This window comes from Scophthalmus maximus, chromosome 13 (genome assembly GCF_022379125.1).
Source record: "Scophthalmus maximus strain ysfricsl-2021 chromosome 13, ASM2237912v1, whole genome shotgun sequence".
In the NCBI taxonomy this organism is placed as follows: Eukaryota; Metazoa; Chordata; class Actinopteri; order Pleuronectiformes; family Scophthalmidae; genus Scophthalmus; species Scophthalmus maximus.
The window spans coordinates 12,382,265-12,409,863 of record NC_061527.1 but is presented as its reverse complement, the minus strand read 5'-3'; the positions used below and the strand labels follow the sequence as shown (position 1 = coordinate 12,409,863).

Below are 27,599 nucleotides of genomic sequence, written 5' to 3'. Positions count from 1 at the left end.
GGTACTCCTCTCGGCTCGTTCCTGCGCGACCGGGACAAAGTGCCGCGTCCTTGGAACCAGAAGTTGCGCGCGGAGGAAGAGGGAGAGAGTTGGTCTGACGGCTCCGGGAGAACTTCACCACGGTAAGTGGCGCGGCGTCGTTGGTTTTCATCGGCGCGATTGGTTCATTTGCTTCCTGCGCGTCTCTGTGCGAGGCTCTCGTGTGTCTGAAGTGAGGGCGAACTCACTGCTGCAAACACGAAAAGCTGTTGACGCTCTAGAAAACGCGCGTAAAGGAAGGAGACGCATGTCACGTGAAGAGGTGAGAAGTTGACGAGTGAACCAGGTCACAGCCTGTCCGTCACTGAGAGGGTGACGTTTAGGTCGTTGTTGTTGTTGTTGTTGTTGTTGTTGTTGCTGCTGTTGGTTGTGATGTTTTTGTTTTTTATCTGCTGATTGTTTTCTTCCTGGAAAGCACGTTGTAACCCTGTTAAGAAAAGTGCTGTAGAAATACAGTTTCTGATTATTGTTATTATTATTATTATTATTATTATATATAAGTGAGTCGAGTTAACCTGTCACTGATGACACAAACTTTCATTCTCATCCTGGTTCATTTCTAAAAAACACACGTTTGGTTCCAAAACTTTATAGACTGAAAGGCTAAGGAGAGAAGAAGAAGAAAGAAAGTGAGACATTGACCGAAACATCACTTCCATATTTAGGCCTTTTTGAGATTAATGCCAGTTTTATTTAGCAATTTGTTAAATTTCTGATTTAAAAACATGTCGAATCCCCGTTTCAGCCGTTTTTTCGATTCGGAATATATCGTAATTTAAGTTATTTTTTAAAGGGGTCACATTTAATTTGTTTAATCATTTTGGACTATACGTGTGTTTTTTATAGATTGCTGTTTCGTATTTTAAAACCGACACGTTGAAAAACTTTTATTCCGAGATGTTTATTTGACTTAAAATTATCTAACAGCGATTTAAATTTTAATTTAGCAACGACGTGGTTTACAATTATTGATTTGTTGAGATAATTAATTCCTCACAGAGAAAAACAAAACAAGAGAAGTCGTACTTCTTTTCGGAGGTTTTTCCTCACCGTCAAATTTATCTTTTGCAGGTAATTTATTCCGTCGTAATTATTTATGCTCCAACCCCCTTTAAATAAAAAGAAATAAGTCCAAAATTATTATTGTAAAAAGAAATGCCTTTAGAGTTGTAACTGGGTGTGTTTTATAAAATGAAGAGTTGAAGATTTTTCATTTTCCTAAAATGATATATTTTTCAGCAAATCTCACACAGGATTTATACATCAAACATAAGGTTTCTATGAGGTAGCTCAAATGATTAATTATTATTAATTATTAAAATCAAGTAATGGTGAAAATAATATAATAATTTTTATTTATCTCCTAAATAAAACACCATTTGAAACAATCATTATTTTCCTCTCACGTCCCGTTGCAGTTCAGCCTGTACGCTCCACCTCAACGCTCGTCTCTCCCTCTCCTCAGGACCACTGACAGGGAGGTGGATGGACCTTCACCGCCCCTTCAAGATGGACAGCCCCTCCTACCTGCCAGCTCCACTGGCCTCCCCCGCCCTGATGGTCCTGGCCTCCACTGCCGAAGCCAGCCGAGACGCCTCCGTCCCCTGCCAGGCGCACAGGCCCTTCGGTGTGCCTGCTTCCATGGAGAAGGACCTCCACCTCCCCTTCCCTTCAGCCTCCTACACATTCACCTCCATGTACCAGCGCCAGGGCCCCATGTCGGGCACCTTTCCGTCCCGAGACTTCCCAGCCTCCCTGCTCCACTTGCACCCCCAGTTCACCCCACCAAACCTGGACTGCTCCACCCTTGGTATGCTCAACCACAGTGGGGTGGGCGCCTTCCGACCTTTCTCCTCCCCGCATGAGGAGAGGGAGTCAGGGGTTTACCAGTCCGCTTTCACCCCCGCCAAGAGGCTGAAAAGCTGCTTCCCGGAGGTGGAGGGGAAGGAGTTTGACTTTGGCTCTTTGGGAGGCTCCCTAAAAGCTGGTGAGGACTCAGGGAGGAAGCTGTTCTCCATGTCTGGCCTGCTGTCTGATGGAGAAGCTTCATCAAGCCCGGAGGAGCGTAAAGACCACAGTGAGTACTCACTTAACTCCCATAAACCAAACATCTGACGTGTGTGTTCAGTGTGTAAACCTGCACAGCTCTCGCTGCTCACATCTAAAGCTCACACAAAGTCACTCACGCACACTTTTGAAGTGTGCTCTGAAATCTGCAGATTAGCTGAGCACATCAAGACCCTGCTCACCCTGACACGACAGCGCAGATGAGATTTACATATCCTGTACAGCTGTGTCGGCTAAAGGTGACAAATTGAAAGGAACCTTATCCCTTTCGCACCCTGGTCTTTGTCGTCTAGCTGGGCAAAGTGTTCACAGTGACTGGCTGTGACTGACTTTGACACAAATAAATTGAATAGTGTCACTTATTCAGCTTAGTGATCATTAGCCACATATGACCATTAGGCCTTTTGGAAGTCAGACTTTTCTTGGCAGCTGAGCAACACAAATACATCGGAGCGTATGGGGGCTTGACATCGGAGGAGTAAGAGTTGGAACGAATGACACCCTGTCAGAGATAACGAGGTGGCAGAGATAGCGAGGAAGGGATGGAGGAGGATAGAGAAAAAGAGAGAGGGAGAGAGAGAGAGAGAGAGAGAGACGTGACGATGCGCCTCAGACTGAGCATCCCAACGACAACCCTCGGCTCAATATGGCCGCCCACACCCGTCGTCTGATTTGTTGACAAATGAGTGGGAGAGGTGTCAGTCAGCGCGCTGCGGAGGAAGAGACGCTCCTCATTACTCCCGGGGATAATTGCCCGACGACGCAAGGGCACAACACTCGCCTTAGAGGGAGAGGGGAGGGAGAGAGGGAGCTGGAGTCAGGGAGGCAATGCTAGGCATGATGGGAAATCAAACCTCCTCAGTGGCGGTCGCCAAGGGGAGCGCCTGACAGATGAAAGGGACCAGACAAAGACGGAGAGAGAGAGAGAGCACCCAACGGCTCGGGAGATCAGAGGGGGACACCATCGAAAATAATGACAATGCGAAGGGAGGGGGGGGCAGAGAGGGGCGAAGGCAGAAGGGGGAGACGCAGATACACGCTCTCATACACATCACCTTAAGGAAACTTTCATCCCACACATAAAGGGCGGAAGCAGGGACGAGTTGTCTTAAGAAAAGTTTGGAATGTTTGGCTCTATGCATATGTGTGTGTCTTTGTTGAAACTTGCTGATTTTGTCGCTGGTTGGTGGCTGAGTGACAGGGCCAGGGAGGCGGAGTGGCAGGAAGGAATCTCAATTTGGAATTTTAATAAGGACGGGAAAGGAAGCGATGCCAGCCAGCATGCTGGTGTGAGAGGTGTGTCTGTCTGACAATGTTTGCTCAGTGCACTCGTGCATGTGTGCACCCCTCACCTCCTGATTTTGGGAATCTCATTTGGGGAATGTTGACAAGGACAAAAGACGGGGTGGAAGAGAACACGGGGATCACCCCACCACCACCACCACCACCCCAAAAAAAAAAAAAGGGGGAAAAAAATGGATTTGAGCACATTGGAAGCTGCTTTTCCAGCTTTATCCAATTAGATTGGAGCTCGGGCAAACTAAGAGCTTTAATGCAATTGAGCTCCCTGCACTTTTCTAAGTCTGACATACACTTGTTCCTCTTGACTGGGTAACAGACAGTCACTTCAGGACCAAAAGTCTTAAGTGTTAAGCTTGAAATCTTCTTGGGGCGTGTGAGCGCGTCTACTGCTCGCATGCTGCAGCGGCGGTGGCGATGCAAATTCTCACTGAACTACCAAACTAAACCATAAGATCCTACTTTCATACTTTCTAAGTTACCTTCATTAGTGACTGTCTGTGCTATGGTCTTCCCCCAACATGTCTATTTAAGGTATTAGGAATATTTCTTAACACTGCCCTATGCTGCTGAAAACTCTCACACTTTGTGGAGGTATTTTTGCATTAAAAGTGAAATGATGACGTCGGCTTCCCCCTGATTGAGTCAAAACTTTACGGAGAAAACACAAATTTCCCTCAGTTTTGAAGGCTTACTAATGAGACAAACATCCCAAGGTTATGTTGTAATTTCAGCTTATGATTAGTACCACACATCGTTGGATCAATGCTGTGTTTTTTTGTCACAGAGGAGTAATTTATATAATATTCTCCAGTTCTGAGCACTGATGTCCAAACGCTGTAGATCCTCTTGTTGCGTCTTGTCAGTCTTCACGACAGGCAGGTAGGGCACCTCCTCCTGTCTGCCCTGTCTTTAGTGTATTTTTTTTCTCTGTCGATTTTACCTCCAAGACTCGCATCTGTTTTATCAGGGAATGTCCGAAACACACGGTGTGCTCTGACAGCTGTTCAAACAGCAATGTTCGCTTTCAAAGGGCAGATGTCTTCACTGGAGCGAGTCATGCTTATTTTCCTCAGGGAGATGCTTTCCGCCGCCGGCCTGAGCTGGAACTAAAATGGCCCTTTACCAGAAACACAAGTTGGGAAAGCGGAGGAGTGGAGTGGCAAAACACACCATGGCCAGACGCTGACAGTGTGGTGTGTGTGTGTGTGTGTGTGTGTGTGTGTGTGTGTGTGTGTGTGTGTGTGTGTGTGTGTTTCTGAGGTGGCAGATCCGAGTGAGAGCTGTGATAACTGGAGCCAGATGTTTGAGAGCCCCTGTGTTGTGATACTTGTAACATGTCGAGCTCCTGGATGTGGCTGTCAGAAAACTGACAATCGTATTCTGCTCAGTGGACAAAGAGAGTCTTTCTTTCTTTTTTTACTGCAGGACCTTTATAAAGAGATTCACACACAGGGCTTTTTTTTCCCTTTTTGCAATGTTCTTTTACAATTCAAATTTTCTAAATATCAACTGCACAGTGAACTGTACATGCACAATTCATTCATATTATTTATTTTGCGTCTTGCCTGTGTGAATATGTGTCTGTCTACTTTGTAAGTTGAGACATGAACACACAAGATGCTTAAATACACTACCGACTCAGCAAGTATTGAATCTGGGGGCAGGTGTTAAACACGGACAAAACTCCTCGTGCACCACAACAATATCTGTGCACCAGGTCTTTGAATCAGCCACAAACCACTGAAGTGTTTTCTTACTAAGAAGAGCAGACACACAGAGTCTCACCAAATCTTCACCTGAGTGAATCCGGCAGGAAGTTAATAGAGGGCAAACATTTAAGCATAACACACACGTATGGTTCTCTACCAGTGTGTAAGTGTCCTCCATGGTCGGTTATTCATGGGTTGTTAGCGGACTTGTGCAGCGCCCGGACAGAATCAATATTACATAGATTCATCTTAGATTTGGCACATGGATTATCTGTGCGGTGAAGTTTGATGGGTCTGAGCTTGTTCCAGACACGGCTTACATGATCTGTGCGTGTGCATGTGCGTGTGTTTGAAGGTGGGTGTATTCCTGCGGGTACATGTTTAGATGGATATGACTTTAATTTCTGTTGCTGTTGGGCAGAAATCTCATATCTACAATCTGTCAATTTTTTTCAATGGCAATCTCAAAGATTTTCATTAATGTGTGTAAAGTCAGTATCTATTGGAGAATGAGGTAACAGAAAAGTGACTGAGGTTATGGCCTATACACACACACACACACACATATGCAGTATTTCCAAATGGTAAACAAATGTTTTTGGCGACTTTCTCATATTAAATAATGCAAACCAAATATTCTCTGCTGCAGCTTCACATTAAAAGCATTTAAGTATCAAATCCCATGTTTACTTGTTTATATGCAATGTATTTGTCAGCAACCTTATCACTTTCAACTATAGTTCTTCAAAAATGCGGCAACAATAAAAGACAATAGTCGACAGTTTTGACAGTGGATCAATTTGAACATTTTGCAGGAAGTAATGGAAGATGCAGATTTGCCGGCTGGCTCAGCAAAGTATAACCAACTCCTCTCACTGCGCCCGTCTCACTGCAGCATAAAACCGGATCACGTTTGCTCACAGAATGATGGGAAAGGTCAATTACTGCCTGACTTCTTTATTGAAATGACAGTTTGTTTTTACTTCTGTGACCTGTAATGTTAAAATACATTAGTTCTTACTACCAGTAACTACGAGTGTCACCAAGACTGATCCCTTTGACATTGCTACGGTAAAGAAAGCAGTGCTTTTTTTTTTTAGTGTCTTATTAGCTTTTTCATCAGGCCAATACTTGCAGAGAAGCTTGTGGTCATTCACTCATTAAATCATGGAAATCATCAAAATGTTTCCGTTATGTCGTTTTCAGACCAATGCATGTTTGTCCATATTTTACATTCATTTATTTGTTTATTTAAGTTTGAATGGATTCCAACATCTCACACGCACACACGCACACGCACGCACACAGTGTGTACTGATTTGATAACAGGGACGGCTTCTGTGCACTGTTTCTTGTGAAGCAGTCGTTGACGGCTGCTCGTATCGAGTGGAGCTTCCTGCTGAAAGACACAGTGTTTACATCCCACTGGCAGACCACAGGAGATCGATAGCAACCACTCGATGCTCATGCATACACATATAGTATCTGCTGCCCACTATTATTCCCAGGGCGACTACTCCTGATCGTGTGCACTTACGCGTGCCCTCTATACATCAACCATCACACTCACCATATGCTTAGTTATGCCAAGGTCTTAGTGCATTTTTTGTTGTTGTTGAAGTTAAATTTAGCAATAGGAGGGCAGAAACATCAACAACACAACTGGAAAAGGTAGGCAGGCAGAACTAGTGAAAAAAAAGAAAGATTAAATTAAAATTACATCGATTTTTTGGTAGTCTTAATACAGACTGAAAAGAAATAAAAGAAATGTCACATACATATTATTTCCTATAATACTTGCAACACAAACTGCAGCCACAGCGTTGTTTCAAAGCGGTACCATCTCAAATAAAGTGACATCTGCAACCCACTCTCTGACTGACCACACTGGCTGTCTTGATTTCAAACATTCCGGGAGGAAGCATTACAATATTAATGGTGGTTGTGTTTGATGTCAGAGCACGCCGCGGTTGACAGTTCCCCCTCCTGTTGTGATGGTAGTTTGTTCTCCTAATGTTCTCCCAAGTAAAAGAGGCTTTCATCCTGGCAGGAGGGAAAACTTCTCTGCTTTTTACCTCCTTCCCTTCATCTGAGAAGGACTGGAGAGGGGTTACGGGGAAGGTTTTTCCTCATGTATTCCGATGTAGATTGTCTGTGTGGTCTCATATATGCATGTTGATGCATATGTGAATGCATTAGGAGTGCAGTGTGTGTGTGTTAGACTTTCAGTCTGTGGACCACATGGCTTGTCAGAGACAGACAGGATTTCTATAAGTCTAGCATTTAACTTTTACACTAGCAGAGGGAAATCTGTGTGTGTGTGTGTGTGTGTGTGTGTGTGTGCGCGCGTGCGTGCGTTAGCAGTGACCATCAGCACCTGTTAGACGGTCAACAGAATGTTCTGCCGAAACATGAGTCATAAAACATCTTGTAACTACCTCCATCTCCCACACGAACAGCAGTGCTTCTGTGTAGAGAGAGGGAGGCTTGAGTAGACAGAAAGACACAAAGAAAGAAAAACATAGTGACAGAGAGAGAGGGGGGGGGGGGGGGGGGTATAAAGAGTACAGGGTCCAGGGTCATTAAAACAACAGCCTTGTTTTAACAGAGGCCATCTTTCCTTCTACACCGCTCTCCATTTTCCCCTTCTCTTCACTTCACTGTGCACCTGATCGACCTGCATCACTGCTGCCTCTGATCTCACATCAAAGACCTAATGTGTGTGAGAGTGTGAGAGTGTGTGTGTGTGTGTGTGTGTGTGTGTGTGTGTGTGTGTGTGTGTGTGTGTGTGTGTGTGTTAGAAAGGCTCGCGGTAATGGCAGAGGGGGTAGTTCTGTAGATTGGACCGCATATGCGTAAGAAGTGGCACACACACACACACACACACACACACACACGTACACACACACACGTACACGCAGGCACGCACGCATGCACAAACCCACATCCTCCGTCCTGTCCCCAGAGCCTAACAAATCAGTCAGGCAGATAGAGAGGGCACAAAGGCCAAATGCTGGGGTTAAACACATGCTGCTGAGGAGCAGAGGAGACAGACAGCAAGACCACACCAATCCTGCAAGTCTGGATGGCAGCCAAAAACCCACCCACCCACGCATGTGTGTATATATATATATATACAGTATGTGAATGTGTGTGTTGTATATGCGTGTTTGCCTCGTGTCAAACACAGACCTCATTAGAGCATGTCACTTGTGCTTGTTGCAAATCTCCCAGCTGTGGAGGAGCTTTACAAAAGCCAATACGTCAGAATCATTCCAAGCATGGTAGCGCCGTCTCCCAAATACATGACGGCCTGACACCATGCTTTATGAACAGGATTTTTAGCCATTATAAATAATGTGCAAATTCCTTTTTTTCAAACTTGAATAAAAGTACGTCATCTTTAGGGAGCGGCAACGTGTCATTGTATCTTTATAAAAGACACTCAGCAGTTTTATAGTTGCCAATCAATTGCGATTTCTGATACAGATGAATAATTTACACTTTGGGTTGTCGCAGACAGATGTAGACACAGTAGAAAATTGTGTGCATGCCACGGACACCCCTTTTTTCATTCCACTGTGGGAATATTTAAGGGCATTTGATAGCGAACAAATTTCTCCCTCAGAATTCAGACACTCAAAACGGTGGTGGTCAAACATAGTGTAGTATCGGAAGGGACAGAGCCTTAAAAAGAAAGTTCATATCTGTGGGTTAAATTACTGTGTGCATGTGACAGTTCAAACACAGAGTACTTACACATGCATCCTAAAGACCCTCTGATTGATTAAATCACGTTCTGTGTTGCTTAGCTGTTCGCCAAACTCCCATCAGCACCAGTGCACCCCGGCCTTAAAGGTCAAAGTTGGCCAGGACTGACCTCTCACCCCGCTGTGTAGGGGTGTAAACACTTCCCCCAATTCTCCTCAGAGAATAGCATCGGGTCTGGGGCATAAATCACAGGCCTGATAATTGGTAGGAAAACAGAAGTCCAGCAGTATATAACCTTTTACGTGTCGTCTCAACTCTTTATTATGGTGCTAATGAGTGGCCGCGGATCAGGGTTGGAGCCGCGAGCAAAGTGGGTGGAGGGGGGTTGGGAGGGTTTTGGGGTTAACCTCAGTAAAATGTAGGCTACTGGCTCCTTGCACACTCACAGTGGTAGGCACACACATACATGCATATACATACACACAGGAAATCAGTGTGTACATACACACCAGAGGGCAGGCGGACTCTCAACTACACACAGGAAGACACCTACCCTGAAAGATATGCGCGTATGCAAACATTCCCTCACACACATGCATATGCAAAGACACACACAGGCACACACACACAGGCACACACACACACACACACACACACGCACACACACACTGTGGCTGGCAAGCTCAGCAGTGTCCATTACAGGCTACCATTAGTATGGAGATTGTGCTAATTGTCCCCATAGACCACACAGGCAGAGCTCGGCAGGCCCACTGTGAGTCTGCGAGGCTGAGTAAGAGCAGGGACTCTGCTTTACACATCCCATTGTCTTCGGTCGTGACCCTATTAGTGCAATTACAAATCAATCGCTGAATGATTATGGGACGCATGCTGGGGATTGTTTCAATGCAAATCACACCATTATAGCACATGGAATGCTACTGTATCTGAGTTTCACATGAGAAAAGTCATATAGAGCAGCTGCACCTCATATTACAATGTAGAGGTTCCACCGTAATAATCCGGCTCAGAGTTGAGTTTTTGTTCAGTGAGATCACCAAACAAGTTTCCGAGTTTACAGTTTCATCTGTTCTGATCATTTTGAACATTTGCTTTGAATTGGAAACAGGTGCAGTTACAAAATCTTTGTGGCACATTTCTTCAGTCGTTAAAGTCGTGAAAAAAATGACTTAATATGGAAATAGTTTTTTGCCCTATGCCGCATACATTTGATATGGTTAAAATGCTACAGGCTCTTATACTGATTGTCATTCTTCTTCTTATTTTTTTTATTATAATCTGGGTTTTAAAGGAAACTTGAATTCCTTATCCTCCCCATTCTGACAAAAATGATTTTGACACGAAAATGATCAAATGTCTTTATTGAATATGTCGCTAGTTAAGCTTGTTTGTATGGTATCATATTTGTCTTATCATGATGAGAAAGAAATTGACACCATACTGATGATAGCATACAAACAAGTTTGGCTAATGACATTCGTGCAAATAGTGTCGAGTAACCGTTGACTATAAAGCTTGGTTTCAACTTGAATTCCAGTTTGAAATAGCTGCTTGAATCAGACTTCTGGATCCTTTGCTCTGGGTGGGCTGGTGCAGGGTCCTGCAGACTGGAGAGGGTCCAGTCTCATTAGGAGCAGCTCAAAGCTCCTGATCAGTCAAGTAGAGGAGATTGAACTGTGAGCGGCTCCTGTGTGACCCCACTGAGGGAGAACACAGGGGAGAAGATCTATACCCGCTGGCGCTGCCACAGGCCTCTTTGTTCTCCTGTGTTTGCTGACAGGGGGGGATCGGAGGGGCGTATCGACTGGGATCACACTGTGCTGCGCTCACCAGGGCTACGCAGAGGTGTGTGCAAATGATACACGAGCAGGAACACACTCAAGACACTTCTCTACACTCACCCTCCCTCTTTCTCACACACGAACCATTACAGTGTGTGCATATTCACAGTCTTAGTTTCACTTCACACCGGTAAACCTATCAGCGAAAGCAAATTTACAGTCAGTTGTGGAAGGTCATCGCTCCACTCAGGGTGTTACATTAAAGCTCAATGTGTCTTTTCTCAACAAGGCATCAGGTTTATGAGAGACGAGTCTGTGTGGTGCTGGGATACCAGACACAGCATGCAGGGATTCATCCTCGATAGAAAACAACAACAACTATAAAAGCATTATTTACTGCTGACATTTCTTTGCCATTTGATGCTTAAACCACAGTGGATTTCAACAGTTTGGCAACAAAAGCGCAATTCGGATTTATAATGCAGAATTTCATCACATGCACAATCTAGTTCACACATTTATAGTGCTTGGTATGATATCTTTCGAGTTTAGAAAGTGACACAACGTTTTGATAGACAATGACAGAACTTTAACACTTGTGGTGTGTGCTTATAAACCACAAGTCATTTTCTAGATTTAAAAATAAAAAAAGATTTCTTCACCCTTCAAAGAATTAAGTAATCCTCCAGAATCCTGAATCTCTTTTCCCTTTGTGGTTTACTGAAGATAAGGTGCTCAATCATATCTGTCTTCCCACTATTTGAAGATAAAACCATCGTCATCTGCTGTAATTGTTTCCTCATCCAGGCAGACACAATAACATCCTTTAGGAAGTGTGACTAACCCAAACACAGGTGTATCACACAGCGCCAGGTGCTCGTGCTCGTCTCGTACCTGCAGCTGTCAACACAGTGTTTATGACAGTATCAGATGTTATCTGGCGGAGAGGTGTGGGGAGATAAGTTCTGACAGGTGGCCCGCTCACACCCGGCCATCAAGGGGCTTCACAAACTCAGCATGAATCATGGGAGAGCTCAACAATTTAGATTTTGATTGAAGTCTACTGCCAGTCTCCTTATGGAGTGCTGCTCCATGATGGCTGCGTTTTCCACTGATCACCTGCACTGCACTAACCGTATGTGGGACAGGTGCGTGAGGGGAAAGCAAGAGGGTGTGTTTTCCTTGGTAGAGGTGTGTGTGTGTGTGTGCGTGTGTGTGTGTGTGTGTGTGTGTGTGTGTGTGTGTTGCAGCTGCCTGAAATTACCACCTGAGAGGGAAAATCTCGTACTCGAGGCCACCTCTCGTTACACAGTGTTCACACTCATCAAATGGACTGGACTTTGTGTACTCGCATGGGCCGGTGTCCCTGATGTGAAAGCCCCCTCCTCTTATGCACATTTGATAACTATACCTTAAACTTCTCACCACCATCTGGGAACCTCATCTAGCTTTTTAGAATGTGCCTCATGCACCTGACAGCAGCAGCAAGAACATAGTAAATCCACAGTTTTTCCCTTGTGAAAAAAACAATTTTTCCTGTTTAAAAATTGCCAAATCTCTGATGTGAGGTGTTTCTTTGGAGCCTTAGACGGAGCTATGGGGTGTGTGTGTGTGTGTGTGTGTGTGTGTGTGTGTGTGTGTATACAGTGCTGAATGTGTCAGAGTTGGCACCACAGTCACCTGCTGGATGCTACAAGTTCAGGCATATTCTCTTGTGGGTTTCATTTGCAAAGTATTTTGGGAAATATAATAAAAACTCTCTACCAGTATACAAGCATAGAGGTTTCCTGTATGTGAGTCGATGCTGCCAACTGATCAAGTAAGTGCGAAGAAGTAGCTTCTACAGACTCTGTAGTTGTTGTGCAGTCCTGGCATAAGTAAACTATTTAGAAAAGTTGATGCAAAGCAACGGAGCGATCCTCTCATTTTCTCCTTATTAACCACTAATTGAGAGAAAGAGCGAGCGGGGAAAAGAAAATGAGAGAGAAGTGATGAGGAGACAGAATAATAAGAGAGAGAGAGTGAGAGAGAGAGAGAGAGAGAGAGAGAGAGAGAGAGAGAGTGTATTAATGTATATTAACCAATGGTCCAGGTAATAGTGATCTGTATTTTTGGAGCCAATCTAATTACACTCTAATGAGGGATTGTGATCTATTAGTCTCTTTATGTCCCACCCCCCCTCCTTCTGTCTCTCGCACGCGTGCACACACACACACACACACACACACACACACACACACACACACACACACACACACACACACAGACAGCAATCATGATAGGAATTATATAAAGATTTGAATTTACAGCCTAATATATCCATATTTGCTTGAACACACACACACAAACATGTATATATATCAAGCTTTATACACATATAAAGCTTGACAACTACTTTTTGGTTGAAAAAAGTATATAAGAAAGGGGTAGATTAAACCCATACAAGACTGCAGTCCCATTATGTAATATCCTTTACGGATATACTGTCAGTGCGATATACCGTGACATACTGTGACAAAGTTGATCTGCGTATATTTCATCCGTCTGTCTTGTGAGGACAGAATGAGTGACAGGCCACCGGTGAACACTTGTATATCACTGTCCGCTGTCAGCGGCGTCTTGTTCCAATGCGACTGCCCGGAGTTTGACAGACACAAGTCAGCAAACGGATGTCAGACACTGGATTTGGCATTTTGCTGCTCTGAGCAGGAGCATGATGATGTCTCACGTTTTGGATTGAGGATCATAAACGCTGAGTTTCGTTACCGCCTGACCGTGGATAGAAGACAATAAATGAGGGTACAGAGAAGGGGAACGGCATCGGGCAGGTGTGTAAAGATTCCCCAAATCCAAGGTTCAGGTCAGGTTGGGGGTTTTCACACACTGCTGACTGCTGAGGGTCAGTGTAATTATCCATCGTGAGCTCATTAAAGTAGCCTAATTTTTACTGCAGGCATGATCACTCGATCACTATTGGACCAAAATAGTCACACTGCACATGGAGTTGGAAGACAATAAAATAGTGTAATGTGCATTTTTTTAAATAAAATATACAGCTTATTAAATAACAATATAAAATAATTAATCATCGTCAACCATTTGCATAAAAGAGATTATATTTTTATGTTTTCCTCATGTGGGCAAAGAAAATTTTCTATTTTCCCCATTTTTTCCACCGTTCACTCTCACCACCTCACGTCAAAGAACAAAAAATCCACCTGTGACGATGACATTGCTGATAGAGCTGATAGGGAGTTTGCTTGGAGCCTATCATGAAGTCTTTATATTGACACAGAGATCCAAAACCTTTGCAGTAAGTTAACAGTATCCTCCCCAGCCCAATTACAGAATGATGAATCTAAGAGGTTTTCCCGTGAGGTGGCTTGTAAGTAGCCTCATATCAGCGCCCATACCCAAGGACAGTCCTAACTTTCCCCATGACTTCCACTCCCTCTCTCTAATCTCTAAGTCACTATCAAAGATCATTGAGCCATGCATCTCAATGAGGCTCAGATTGATTGGAAGGAGCGGAGTAGAGGCAGGGTTCGATCTTTGCCCCCAGGTCCTGAGAAGGGAAATACGGTCACAGGGACACTGCCGCACAGTTCCCCAGACCACTCTCCATCAACAAGATGATTGGACACATGCATGCTGAGCCACGCCCGCACCTGATGGAACAATTGCTGTGACTAATGGGGAAGATGAGAGACAGAAAGAGCAAGAGGGAGAGGGAGAGAGATTGGGGGTTTGTGCACTGATTGACCTGTGGTCAGAGAGGTTATGTCCATTGATCTGTGGGGCAGAAAAAAAGGGGCTCTGGCCTGAGGTGCTTCAGAATGAGTCTATTTGGGCTTTAGGATTCCTGTCCATTCCCACCATGAGCTTTTTCATCATCCGACTCCCCAGGACTCACAGCTGCCGTCTCCCGGCGTCCACGTAATGCACAGAGCACTGCAGAGGCCAAAGGCCAATCAATGTTCTACAAGAGGTTGATACAGATCTTATTAGTCAATGAATGATCATTAGCGCTCTAACGAGGCATTGATTTGTGCAAGGGCCAAAGGTTGTGGTGGTTGTGGTGAGTGTCTTTAATACATTAAACACAATTGATTGCAGAGTAGGGAAGGATATTTTTGAAGGATGCTGGAATTAGATTGGACAGTGAGAGATTTGAGGTCAAGCCAGGAAAGGCGGTGTACCTTCACCGGCCGCTGAATGTGGTTAGAATTGAACATGGAGCCTTGCGGCACATTGTTGTATATATTACCGGTGTAGCAATTCTGCAATTAATAAAAAGCAGATATCTGGAAGAACTAAGTCAAAGGCAAGTGGACTTGCTGTTTCAAAGGCTGGAGCAGCAGCCTTTGAAAGCTGAGGAAATGACTCTGCTCATAGCAGATGTGTTACTACAGGGCCTATTATGTTGCTCATTAAATACCCAACCTCTCAATAGGCCATTATTTCCCCAATAAAAAACAAACGGCGGCCTGCATACTTTCCCCTCTCCCCCCTCTGCTTCAGAGGTTAGTTTTACCTCACAGACGGCAAAAAACCCTGACTAATATCCTGCATGTGATGCTTTTAAATAGGAAGCAGGCCGCGAGATAGGGTGGGGTACAGGTGTGGCGGGAGCCAATGGCTTTTATAGCCCTCCATCTCCTCTGAAATTGTGCCAAGGACCTGCCCACACAACCCACCACTGCAGTGTTATAGCTGCCAAGCGTTAACTTTACTCCTCCCGCCAATCTCTACATGCCTACTGGTTATATTGAGTCTGTGCTTGTTATGGCTTTTATAGAGGGATTTCTGATGTGCTTAGAGAATTGTTTGATGATTGGGATAATGATGCCAGTTGGAGTGAGTTGTCTCAGCACTTTATCGCAGACGAACACAAAAAAAAAAAAAGGAAACAGACCCAGCCGACGCAACCCAAGCTCCACGTCCTCCCCTGGATGTTTTCTTGTAAGTCCCTCGCCATTCAAAGCAGTCCAATCCTCCTCACGTCAATCAGAATTATAACCACGTCCACAGGTTTGTCACCGGGGGGACGTTCGTCACAATGTCTCCCCTGCAGAACAGCCTTTTCATGCCCCAGCATAATGTCAGCGGGTGACATCCAGGCCTGATGTGATGTGGCATTCACTAAAGGTCACGTTAGGCGTCTCTGCTGCGTCTGCATCAGCAGAACTGGCAGCCGTCATATGGGCGCTGGCATCGACCATTACCCAGGCCCTCAGGGGGACACGATGCTTTGAGCATTTGTCAGCGGGATTCTGATCTCTCTGTTTCTGTGGTGAGTGCTGAATCCAGGACTGTCATAGTCCATGTCTTGATACAGAACAACAGAAAGTGGATTTGAACATCAATCACACAAGAATAGAATGAGGACGGAGATATCTGTTTTTGTGCTTTACAACCATGTGGCGCTCTTAATAGTGGGGATGGGGCAGAGACGTATCATAGTATTTGGATGGGTTACTCGCCTCGAGGGTCTGTTCTCTTCAAATCCATGGGGAGATAAGCTGCACATTATATTAAGGCATGTCCATGTATGCTCATCTGTACCATTATTTCCTGACAACAGCTCTTTAAAAGTGGATTTAATTTCCATTCCAGTCCAAATGTATACAGGTTTTCCAGTTGTACAAATAAAGGACAATTGGAAACTAATAATTATTTTTGCACAGACAGTTAATTTGGAAGTGAGCACAAAACAGTGATAAAAATGAAACTGTGCCATCCTGATCCATGCTTTTTGTTTTATAAGAGCAAGACCTAAATATAGTTGTACTAACATCCTCCCAAGTGGGAAGAGAGCAAATGGCAGCTGGCCAAAGGCTAGAAAGTCAGGAAAGGAGGTCCTGAACTGGCGAGACACAAAGACAGAAAAGGGAAACAATCAGAGACAGAGACACAGGGAATCCATTAAGGGATGGCCCAGTCCGACTCAGCACAGCCCGGTGAGAGAGGGCCAATCCGTCCAAGCCAGTTGCCGTAGAGAGTGAACAGTTAACAAGCCCAACAGGCAGGTTTTACAGCCCCCTGTTGTGTGTTTGAGACCCCCCAGGGTGAAAAGGCGCTGAGGCTGACTGATACTGACAGGGTTTATGTGGGTGGGGGCGGAGGCCAACGGGGGGATGGAGACGTGTAAAAAGGTGGTCATGAACCAACAACTGTCACTTACAAGAGTGCAGCACAAGCACTGAGACAGCATGTATGCACGCACACACTCAACACACTCATCCATACATCCAAACATGCACACAACCACGCCATTAAATCTGGTGTGTGTGTGTGTGTGTGTGTGTGTGTGAAGCAGAGGTGAATGGTGGCAGCGGGGCTGTTGTCAGAAGAGCAGGGGGGCTTATCCAAAAAGTGGACCAATAAAACACCTGAAAATCAAATCCCATTGCTCTTATCGCGGCGCCATTCAGAGACGCTATCTGTGCAGGTAATGTGGTTATAAATTCAATTTCAGCACCGAGATTTCATTGTTTACTGATGCCTGCATGTTCTGGGCGGCAGAGCGCAGAAAGCCCGGCAACGCTCGATGCGTGTCGGGAAAAGTCATTTAGGCTTCCGCGAGGGGATGCAAAAAAGGCGAGAGTAAGAGGGGGGTTGAAACCGGTGGGGCTGTCACTCTCCCAAGGACACCTGACTCCACTTTCTATTTTCCACTCCATGTTTTATTTAAGGCCATTTTATCCTATTTGGTTGCTCATTAGGGGGCCTCATACCTCAACTGATGTCAGTGGACGGCACACAGAAGTTTGTCATGCCACTGGTCATTTGGAGTGGAGCTGGGGCCAAGTCTGAGTCGGGCGCTTGGATAATAAGGTCCTCATGGAAGTTCCGTCCACTATGCTCCACAGTGAGGGGTCAGAAACTGCCCAAAAATACTAACTTGCTCTTAATGTTCCATATTAAAAAGTGTTGAATTGTGATTTGTTTTCCCTTGACTGTGCGTTGATGGGAAATTAGGTGCATCATGCCTACTAGCTCTCTCCATGTGATTGATGGCTTTCAGGAGTAAATCACCTCATCTACTAGGTAAAATCTTGATATAGTAGAGCTCCTCGGGCTCCCAGCTGGCTGCTTATGGCAGTAATCCATCAGTGGGGCCCAATGGGCCGAGTGGCCCTCCTGGGTAATGTTCCTATTGACAGCCTATGATGTCAACACACTGACAGCAGGGGGCCATAGCAGTGTCTGTGTGTTTGTGTGTGTGTGTGTGTGTGTGTAACCTTATTTTACTCCTACTCCCACTGTCTGTCAACAGTCAGTCTACGTTAACTAATAGCTCATTTTTTTCTGTTGTACACTACTTAACTTTAATATTTCCATTTAATGCTTCGTTCCAAAACCTTTCAGAGGCAAATATATAACTTTTCTCTCCATCGGACAGATACACTGTAGTTACTTCTTACTTTGCTCAATTAGAGAATACTCTGAATTGTTTAATATCAAGACACCCAGCAGTACAGTAATGAACTATACTACATAATTATTCAAAACAGCTCCATTCAACCACAGTGAAATGCAACGTACACATCAATACATCAGTAAAAATAATAACAATCCAAGAATATATTTTAGCAGTAGAATATTTTTGTGAAGTGTAAAAAGTAAAATCTTGTATGTCTTCTCTTCTGGTATATCTTGTGGCACAGTTTTCCTAAATGCATGTCCTCGTAGCCTGACAGTCAAAGGCAATATTAAAATCATGGCTACTTACTGAACAAACCCCCTCACAGGAGATCATCATAACACTTCCGTCAACGTTCTCATTCCTCCTCTGTCCAGGTAAGGTGAAGGGTCTCTACGACGCTCAGGCCCCAATGTGTCCGGTCTGCCAGGCCATTCTGCGACCGGGCGAGCTGCAGGAACACATGGAGCAGGAGCTGGCCAAACTCGCCCAGCAACAAGTCAGGTATCACACTTACTGATTGTACTTACTGATCACTCTATAATCCCGTAAAATCTTCTCTCTCTTAACATTATGCCAATAAAGCTTTTTTTCCACAAATGTCTATATTCCTCCAACTTTTCTCTCCTCCCATATATCAACCTGTCAGTTTCTCTCTTGCATCCCATACTTTTTATTCTGTTCAGCTTTCAGATAATTAATGTTGACAGTTTTTTTTTAGCTAGAGCCCCCCCTCCCCCTTTAATTTCCCCAAGTGGTATCTCTCGTCTTCTCTGTCACCTGTGTGCAGTGTTTACAAGCTGCCTCGTTGTTCCCTACATATTTCATATTACAGCCTCCGGCCTCAAGGCAACAAATCATACAGCGGGCGGATAATGTCCCACTAATGGCTGCTTTGAGCCCTACACACACACACACACACACACACACACGCGCGCACACACACACTACAGGCTAAAACATACAAACATGCACTAGAAGTGCACGCACGCACACACGCGCACACATACAAGTACACACACATTACCTGCTGCTTAGACCAGAAGAATGATTCCTCCAATAAAGACATTACACTCCAAATCTGCTTAACGACCGCTCCGTGGACAGTAATGGTTTCAAATTGAACTTGGCCCACGGGGACACTGTGCGTGCATGTGAGTGTGTGAGTGTGTGTGTGTGTGTGTGTGTGTGTGTGTGTGTGTGTGTGTGTCGGACGGTGTGTGGGTGGGTGGGTGTGTGTGTGAGACTTTATGTTTGCAAGCTGGTTTTACATACAAGCTTCTGTATTATTTTCATCTTTGCTCTACAGTGCCACTCCGCTGCAGCACGACCTCCTTGTAAGAGCCCCAAAGGTAAACACACAATTTAGAAAACCTTCATTGGATTCAGTAAAAAGTAACATCCACTATGATTTGCCCTTGACTCTCTTCCTCTTTTTCTCTTCTTTCTTGTTTTTCTGTCCAGTCTCTCTCGCTTTCACTGCATATAAAGCGTGAGGGAGGATCTCCCACCTCACCCCCTCGACCTGCCGATGACGCCCATTCTGACCGCTACCAGGTGAGCTTTGCAAAAGTGGAAATGAGGAGATCCACATTTACACCATCACATGGTTGTAGCTGTGAAAAATCTCCACGGGAGTTTAGATTTGGATGTCACAAAAAATAAAAGATAATTTGAATTTTTCAAATTCTGTTTTCTTACAGCCTCAATTGAGATATGCAAACAATCAATCCCCCCAAAAAACTTTATGAATTTTTCCAGAGTTTGCTTTCACATATGAAGGACATAACAGGAGATTGTCTGAGTCAAATGCGTTTAGAACAGCAAGAACAATTCCGGATCATTCAGAGGGGTGGCAATTTTCCCAAAAATATTTTTTTATCAGTTTTAATTTAAGAAATTAAGGAAAAAGTTTGTGGACTCACATACAGCCCCTCCGGAGAAGTTCAGGAAAATGTCTTCATGGACTTCAGTGTATGTCTGAAAGCAGTTTTTACTAAAGTGTTACACTTGTCACGAAGTATTAACACATCTCGTGACATGTCTACCAAGTTGTTCTTCATGTTCCGTAAAAATGGCAATGAAAGACAGTTGTAAGTTGAAATTCAGTGTGATCAAAAATGTGATTTATTCTGATGTAAGTCTTCTGTGTTGTTGCAGACGTTTCTCCGTGTGCGCGCCAACAGACACACGAGACTAAATGGTACGTAGACGCATTCAGAGAGGATTTGTTGTGTAGCATTGCTGCTGACTCAGTTTGTCGACCAGAGAGAGTTCAGTACAGCAGAGACGGTCAGGTCTTTAGCTTGAATTTAAAGAATGAAGGTTCAAAAAACACAGTTTCCTCTGCGCCCAGTTGTGTTTCGTCCAACCCCCCTCCCTCACCAGTCACTCACACATCACCCTTTTTTCCCCCACACCATCTCCACTGGCCTAGCGCCCACACGAGCAGAGGAGCTATTAACCTTTCAACTTTGACCTCTTGATATGTTAACAGTCGACGACCTCTGCTGGTGCAGGTGCTACGTCAAAACTGCCCCATTACGCCCTCACAGCGCAGGATCCCACCTAGACTGCACACAAGCTGGTAAGACTCACTGAGAAGCACTTTTTATTTCATCCCCACTCTCGTTTGATTCAGCAGCCAAGTCCTTGATTTGACCTGACGCGAGTTTGAATATGTGTTTAAGGGAGAAACTTTGACCTCTCCTGAAACACGCTATAGGGAATATCGTAGTCCTGTTGGAGTCATTTATTCAGCAAAACTACACAACATTTGCTCATTCCTACTTTGGAAAATGAAAGTTTTGTTAATTTTAACAGACAAAATGACTCCGACAATGCAATGTTTTTTTTAATGCTTCTATAAAAAACATAAATCTGTTAGTTGATATAAGTTTAATATTGAGTCAATTTTTCGTGGTTACACTTATACAAGTGTTGTCCGCATGATTGACCAGTCGTTTGGATTTAATACTAATATATTTTAAATGTGCACTGTATATAAAACTATTTTTAAACCACTCCGTTAGTAAGTAAACCAACAGTGTCTCTGAACTAATATAGACATATACATATTTGTCTACATCCTTAAAGCTGCAGCTGACACAGCAGACATCTTACTACTGTTATCATCCACGGACTCTTCAAACTGCCTGTGCTGTCGAGGTCTGTTTGCCTTTATTGGGCCTTATAATAGGACAGCATAATGAGCTTCTAAATACACGTCAGGGAGGAAGAAGAGAGGAGGAGGAGGAAGAGGAAGAGGGGGGACCCTCTGTTGATTAATCAACCTCTCTCCCTCACTCCTCTCTCTGTTTGATGAGCTCTTCCTCATCTATGACCGTCTCTTTAACCCTCATTATGTTCGGCGGGATGGTGGCAGCACTCGGGTCACGCCACCCCCCCCCCCCCCCTCGAGGGCCACTTTCATCCAGCGGGAATTAGAGGGCCCTAAAACTTAATGTCCCCTCATGCAATCTGCAGTCAGTCAGGTCAGAGTGTGAGAAGAGATGCAGTTGGTGTTCTGCCATGTTAACTTTTATATCATAGGGAAACGGGGGGGGGGGCGGGGACAGGGAGGGGAGGGGTGGGGGGGTCTGCCTCCGGTGCTGAGAATAAAACTGCTGTTGTTGAGTATGTTGAGCCCACGTTTGCGTCTCCGTGCTCTGCACTGTAAGTGCACTGCTCTGTGCATCACTGTGCCTGTGAGACAGGTTAGTCCACACGTTTGTGAAATGATCCACCAGGCAACAGAAACAGTAACCTGGTACTTTTGAATGTTGCACATCTGTGGTTTGTCCCACTGGCCTCCACAGCTCTGCCAGATGAACCTGTCATCAACACACACCCCGTTCCAAATGAGTGCTTCTCAACTGATTTTAAAATTAATCTTATAAAGAAACTATTTTATGATATGAGGGAGGACTGTGTTACAACGACTACTTTCCTTAGTCATAGTTATAGTAACAGACAGAGTCGATGTTTGGCTCTTGGTGTCTTTTGTTGTTGATTCTTCTTTTTTTCAAAACCCTAATACTCGTTTTTTTTGTGTAGATGTAAAAGCAAATTATAAAAACAAAAGATTAAATAAAAATAACGATTATGTTAAAGGCTATTTCATTCTACCATTTAAGTATTTGCGTTGAAAATAAAAGTTTGCATTAAAAACTTAAACTAAAAGCCCCATGGCACTAATCCTTATCCTTCCTAAAAAAATAAGCATGAAAATGGTGATTTGACGTAATCTTTATCATAGTACTTGATTCAGTCCGAGTGTCAGTTTACTTTTTTACTTTTGGCTTTTACACTCAAACAATGAACCAGGTTCACGTCCATGTGTCCCAATTTAAACTTTAATATCTATAATCTATAATATTTTAATGCCATTAATGTAGACTTTACTGTAATATAACCATCTTACAGAGACAAAACTGTGGTTGTCTGTATATTGCAAAGTTATCTTTGATGCAACTATTTATATAAAAATTTACAATTTTGCAAAGACGCTGGAACAAAATATAGATTTTGGATGAGAAAACCTTCCCCAAAAAGCAGAGCCACCGAACCTTTTAGCCAAAAAGAAAAATTGCCGCACCTTCCCCCTTTTGCGAACCCCCTTTTCCCCCTGATAATTTTTTTATACAGACGCTTACTTTTCTCTGGGCGACTTACAAACTGCTGCCACTGTCTGACCTCGTCAGTGTTTTTTGCTGCCGTCTGAAGAGACCGAGGAAAGTCTCGATTTTGAGAACTCAAAAATCAGGGACAAAACTAGTACAGTCACTGTGGCCTGCCTTTAAAGTTACTGCATAACCATCCTCTGCTTCTGCTCTGTCTTCTCCCAGTCAGGATTGGAAAGCTGAAGAGGAGGAAACCAGAGGAGGGACAGGTATGTGTGAGGTGTCTTTTTACCTTTGAGCAAAAGGCACATGACAATATTTATTTTTGGTAAAATATAACATTTTGTCACAAGAGATGATTATATAAAAAGTAGGAAGCAGGGTTTGAGAATGTCGGTGGTCGTAGCCCTCTTGACACTGCTGACTGCCTTTGTTCACGTAGCATCAGGATCACTGTCCGCTCCGTGTGTATCCATGTGAAAACACTGCAGGCGTTGGTTCACAGCTATGAAAACACGCAAGCAGATATGCAGCTCGAGGCTATCGGAGGCATACGGACATATTCACCCGGACGGCGAACTTGTGTTCTTCATGTGCACGTGTGTATTTGTGTGTGCGTGTGTTTTAGGAGGGTTCAGTGGACCTGGTGCCGTTGGAGAACGAGTGGAATGAGAGGAGAAGGATACAGATGTCGTCTATAGTCGGAGGGTTTAAAGGTAAGCATTAATCGTGTGTGCGTGTGTGTGTGTGTGTGTGTGTGCGAGGTACCCATGTGTATGATCTTGTTCAGTGGAGAGTGAATAATGTGACCGAGCGGCAGTTGAAAAGCCACTGAACTTTTCAGTCCAGATTACAGCGGAGCAGAATGCCTCGCAGGTTCACTTAAAAGTAGTCGACCTGCAAACCTGTTACACACTGACTGACAGAAACACGCGGAGGGGGAGTGACACGGGCAACGCAGCATCATGCGATTCTAAAAATTCCCCTTATTGCAAACTTAGAAATAACCAGCAAATCTCCCCCTACTTTGTCCTCTAACGTGTATGTTCACACACAGTCTAATAGCTGTTGATTAAGTGTTTCCCTATGAAATTGTCTCATTAGGTGCAATGCTGGTGAGCACGACCTCGAGGGAGTGTCGAGACAGCGATGCGGACCTGGACGTGGATGGAGACGATACTCTGGAGTATGGCAGAGCGCAGTATCCTTTAACAGTGAACACACACGGCGCAAGAACACAGCATTTTACTGTGTATTTAAGTTTATTGTGAGGGGAGAAAAAAACAGTAAAAAAAACAATGAAACCACACTACACAATAAATCAATATAGCTCTTTTAAAATTAATATAAAAAGGAAGAATAGAGAGTCTGATTATGTGTCATTGATTTTAACACCATAAATATGTCAGATTTTATATAAATATGTCAAAAGAATCCTCAAACAATATTTCTCAGCATATTATAAGTCAGATGCGCCTTACTTGTTGTTACCTCCCGTCGTCTTGTTTCTCCTGAGTTTTGCTTTCAGATACACAGAGGCAGACGTTATCCCCTGCTCAGGCGAAAGTTCTAAGGAGATGAAGTATGTATCCCGCCTGATGGCCTTTAATTCAATTAGATATTACATTTAGAGTATGCTGTTTATCACCTAGATTTTCTTTTAAATGTTTTCATTTTGTGGTTTTTTTTCAGCAGCAGTATATTGCCTGATTCTAGAGTGAACCTGGACTATTCCAAATGGTTAAATGAAGGTGAGAATAATACATAAATTGATTAGATGAGGACAAAGGGAAAGAATGACTGCTAAAAAATTGCATAAGAACTGGTCTTTGTTCACACAGGGAGTCCATCTACCAGCAGTGGAGAGAAAGTGGATGGCAACCTAGTCGCTCTGCCCAAAACCTGCAAAAATACTGACATAGAGACGTAAGTTTGTATAGTAAGTTTGTATATTTATATGCAAAAAATTCACACACAATGACTTCCTTTGTTTGAGTAAAAAATAGTTCTCTCTACATTCACACTGTTTAAGATGTGATGTATCAGGTTTTACAAAAAAGAGTTTTTTAAATTACTTATAAACTGACATCTAGAAAACAAAAAATCTATTAAAAATGAAAACAAAATCAATCATTCCTGTCACGTTTTAAAACCAACCTCTTCCCGCTCGTGGTGCTGGTTGTAGAGAATCGTACACGTGGGAATCACAGCTGAGGAAATGTAACCATCCCTTTCTGTGAAGTGTATTTTGGCAGCCCGGCCCGACTCCCTCTCTCTCCTACCTGCCCCTGCTCCCGCCAGCGTGATACACAATACTATATCAATATGATGATATCATCAATCAAGGTCATAGCAGGCGACTCCACGCATGTACACACATTTCATCACACTTAATGCACTACAGCCTGTCTGCCTCCATGTACAGTGTGTTTTCACATGTAGTCTGCCCTGTGATTGTGAGAGTGTTTGTGTGTACGTCCTATCTCTGTGTGGACCCTGACACGACTCACCCCCCCACCCGCCCCGCCACACACACACACACACGCTTATGATAAATGAGACAGCAAATGCAGGCAATGTGATTGCTGCTAAATTTCATGCTCAGTGTCCATGTTGGCCAGCGAATAATTTAATCTGTCTTCGATTTATAAATGACTCTCCTGTGTCTGCCTCACTCACGCGCCCCTTCCCTCTCCACTTCTGTTGGTGTCCATCCATCCATGTGTGTGTGTGTGTGTGTGTGTGTGTGTCTGTGTCTGTGTCTGTGTGTGTGTGTGCGTGCGTGTAGGCTCTCAGAGAATTCCACACTGACAACTCTGGATGCACTTAAAGCTCGGATACGGGATTTGGAGAAACAGTTGTCTAAAGGAGACAGATTTAAATGCCTCATCTGCATGGTGAGTACCAAGGCAAATTAAAGCGAAAGAGCAAATACACAAAATGGAGACAACCGCTCAGTAATGCAGAAACTGATGAAATTCTTGCAGGGACCCGTGTTTCATGATGGGCAATAAGTCATTATTATTGGTCATAGTAATACTGAAATAATATAAATTAGAATCGGAGGAATAGTTTTTTTTCTTCTTGTGGAGCTATACTGATTAAATTTGTTTCAAAATATGAATGTATCGATTTATCATTTAAGTAATTTGTTGAACAATTGAACAAATATGTCCCGCATTTGCTAATTCCAGACTCTCAAACATGACAATTTTTCCTTTGTTGTATATCATTGTTCTGATGTTTGAGATATACAAAGACATTTCCTTTTTGTATTTGAAAACGAATGATGAAAAATTAATAGATGATAATGTCATTATTTTTTTTTCATTTTATAGTAAATGATGAACTCATTAATCAAAAAGGATTAACCTACAATGACAGTGCAGTCTTACTAAATACACCATCTTATTAAATGGTTGAAATGTACAGTATGTAAACAGATTCTTAACTGCACAAAAACATGTATAAAAACTTCACTCAAATACACTACAGTTTCTTAATCTTTGTGAAAACCAGTGTTTAGATAAATCTGAACACACTCATGTTGCTAACTTTAGTTTGAAGGCGCCAGGTCAAAGAGTTTTACCTTGCTTATTCTAATTTAAAGTTATGGAGGGAAATAAGTATGTATATTATATTCTATTGAAACGAAAACAACACGTTGTAATGTATTGTCAAACATTAAAAGGGCTTAAATAAAAGTTGATGATTAAAATGAGCCTCTTCTGCTGTAATGCTCTTGGTGTAGTTTCATGTGGACATCTAGTGGCAGCTCTTTGTACTACAGGAAAATAAACCCTCACCTTAATCATTTCTGTCTGTAGGACACGTACACGACGCCGCTCACTTCCATCCAGTGCTGGCATGTTCACTGTGAGGAGTGTTGGCTTCGAACACTGGTAACATTTGAATTTTATCCATATAAACACTCAAATGAAGTAAAATACCCAAAGCATGTTTAATAAATGTGAATTTTTCCTTTTTTTCAGGGAGCAAAGAAGTTGTGTCCTCAGTGCAACACCATCACTTCACCTGGAGACCTGAGGCGGGTTTACCTGTGACAGGGGAGGGGCTTCTTCTGTTTTAGCCAATCAGGGGTGGAATTGTGGGCAGCTGGCCTGTCGTAGATGACCACCCCCATTCTCCTTCTCCTCCTCCTCCTCCCCCGCACACCTTCTTGATCCTTTCTTTTACGTCGTAGTGCTCCTAAATTCTAAGATTTGACCTTTTCTTTACAGCCCTGTACAATATTCATGTTCGTGCTGCAACATCAACCAGATCTGAAGAAACATTTAAAATCAGTTGAGAGCTCTGGGGTACTGAGGCACTGAATAAAAAAAATAACATAGGGAAAATGCTTTGGGATGATGTTGATCTTTTTCTAATCCTTTTGTCTGTTTTATGAGGAAAAAAAGAGTTGAATCACATGCAAAGCACATGTACATAGTTTTGTGTATGTTTGGATTGGTGTGTGTGTGTGTGTGTATATATGATGTTGACTAGCAGAACAACCTGACTGTATTTACTGTACATAGTCATTGATTAGATCCTATATCATTTGTTTAGCTCCCGTAGGCTCATTAACAGTAATCTCACAACATTCAGACTCACTTCGTCTTTGTCACTGACGTGTTTTCTTTGTACATGGTCATTAAATCTAATTTTATCAATGTTACTTCAATAAAACGTGTGTCTCAACAGTGTCCGTTTCACCAAATCTTTCAGGTGAGGGGACAACGTGGAGACGGCACTCACCTGATGAATGTGTGTGTTTTTACCGCATCCGTGGTCATCCGGCGACAGCCTTGATGACTGTATGTGGTGCGTTCGCCCTTTTAAAAAAGTGGGTCGCTGCAGGATTAACCCGGCAGAGCCCATCACAACTCGACTGGAGTCAAGGGACACTAAACCCTGCTATTCT

At 43.6% G+C, this 27,599-nt stretch overlaps 1 protein-coding gene across 3 annotated transcripts; it reads left to right on the top strand.

Annotated features, from left to right (window-relative positions):
- Positions 1-27,370, top strand: rnf220b (ring finger protein 220b). Of its 3 annotated transcripts, none has more exons than XM_035646755.2 (16): positions 1-122; positions 1,505-2,116; positions 18,431-18,557; positions 19,363-19,405; positions 19,518-19,610; positions 20,214-20,256; positions 20,551-20,640; positions 22,901-22,944; positions 23,304-23,391; positions 23,780-23,876; positions 24,204-24,257; positions 24,371-24,426; positions 24,517-24,601; positions 25,464-25,572; positions 26,503-26,577; positions 26,668-27,370. In XM_035646755.2, the coding sequence occupies exons 2-16, from the start codon at positions 1,525-1,527 to the stop codon at positions 26,737-26,739; spliced, it is 1,668 nt and encodes a 555-aa protein (XP_035502648.1). In that variant the 5' UTR covers positions 1-122; positions 1,505-1,524; the 3' UTR covers positions 26,740-27,370. The 3 variants fall into 3 exon arrangements, with proteins under 3 accessions (XP_035502648.1, XP_035502646.1, XP_035502649.1); XM_035646753.2 differs by having other exon boundaries at positions 24,368-24,426; XM_035646756.2 differs by lacking the exon at positions 20,551-20,640 and having other exon boundaries at positions 24,368-24,426.
- Positions 27,371-27,599: the final 229 nt, after the last annotated feature.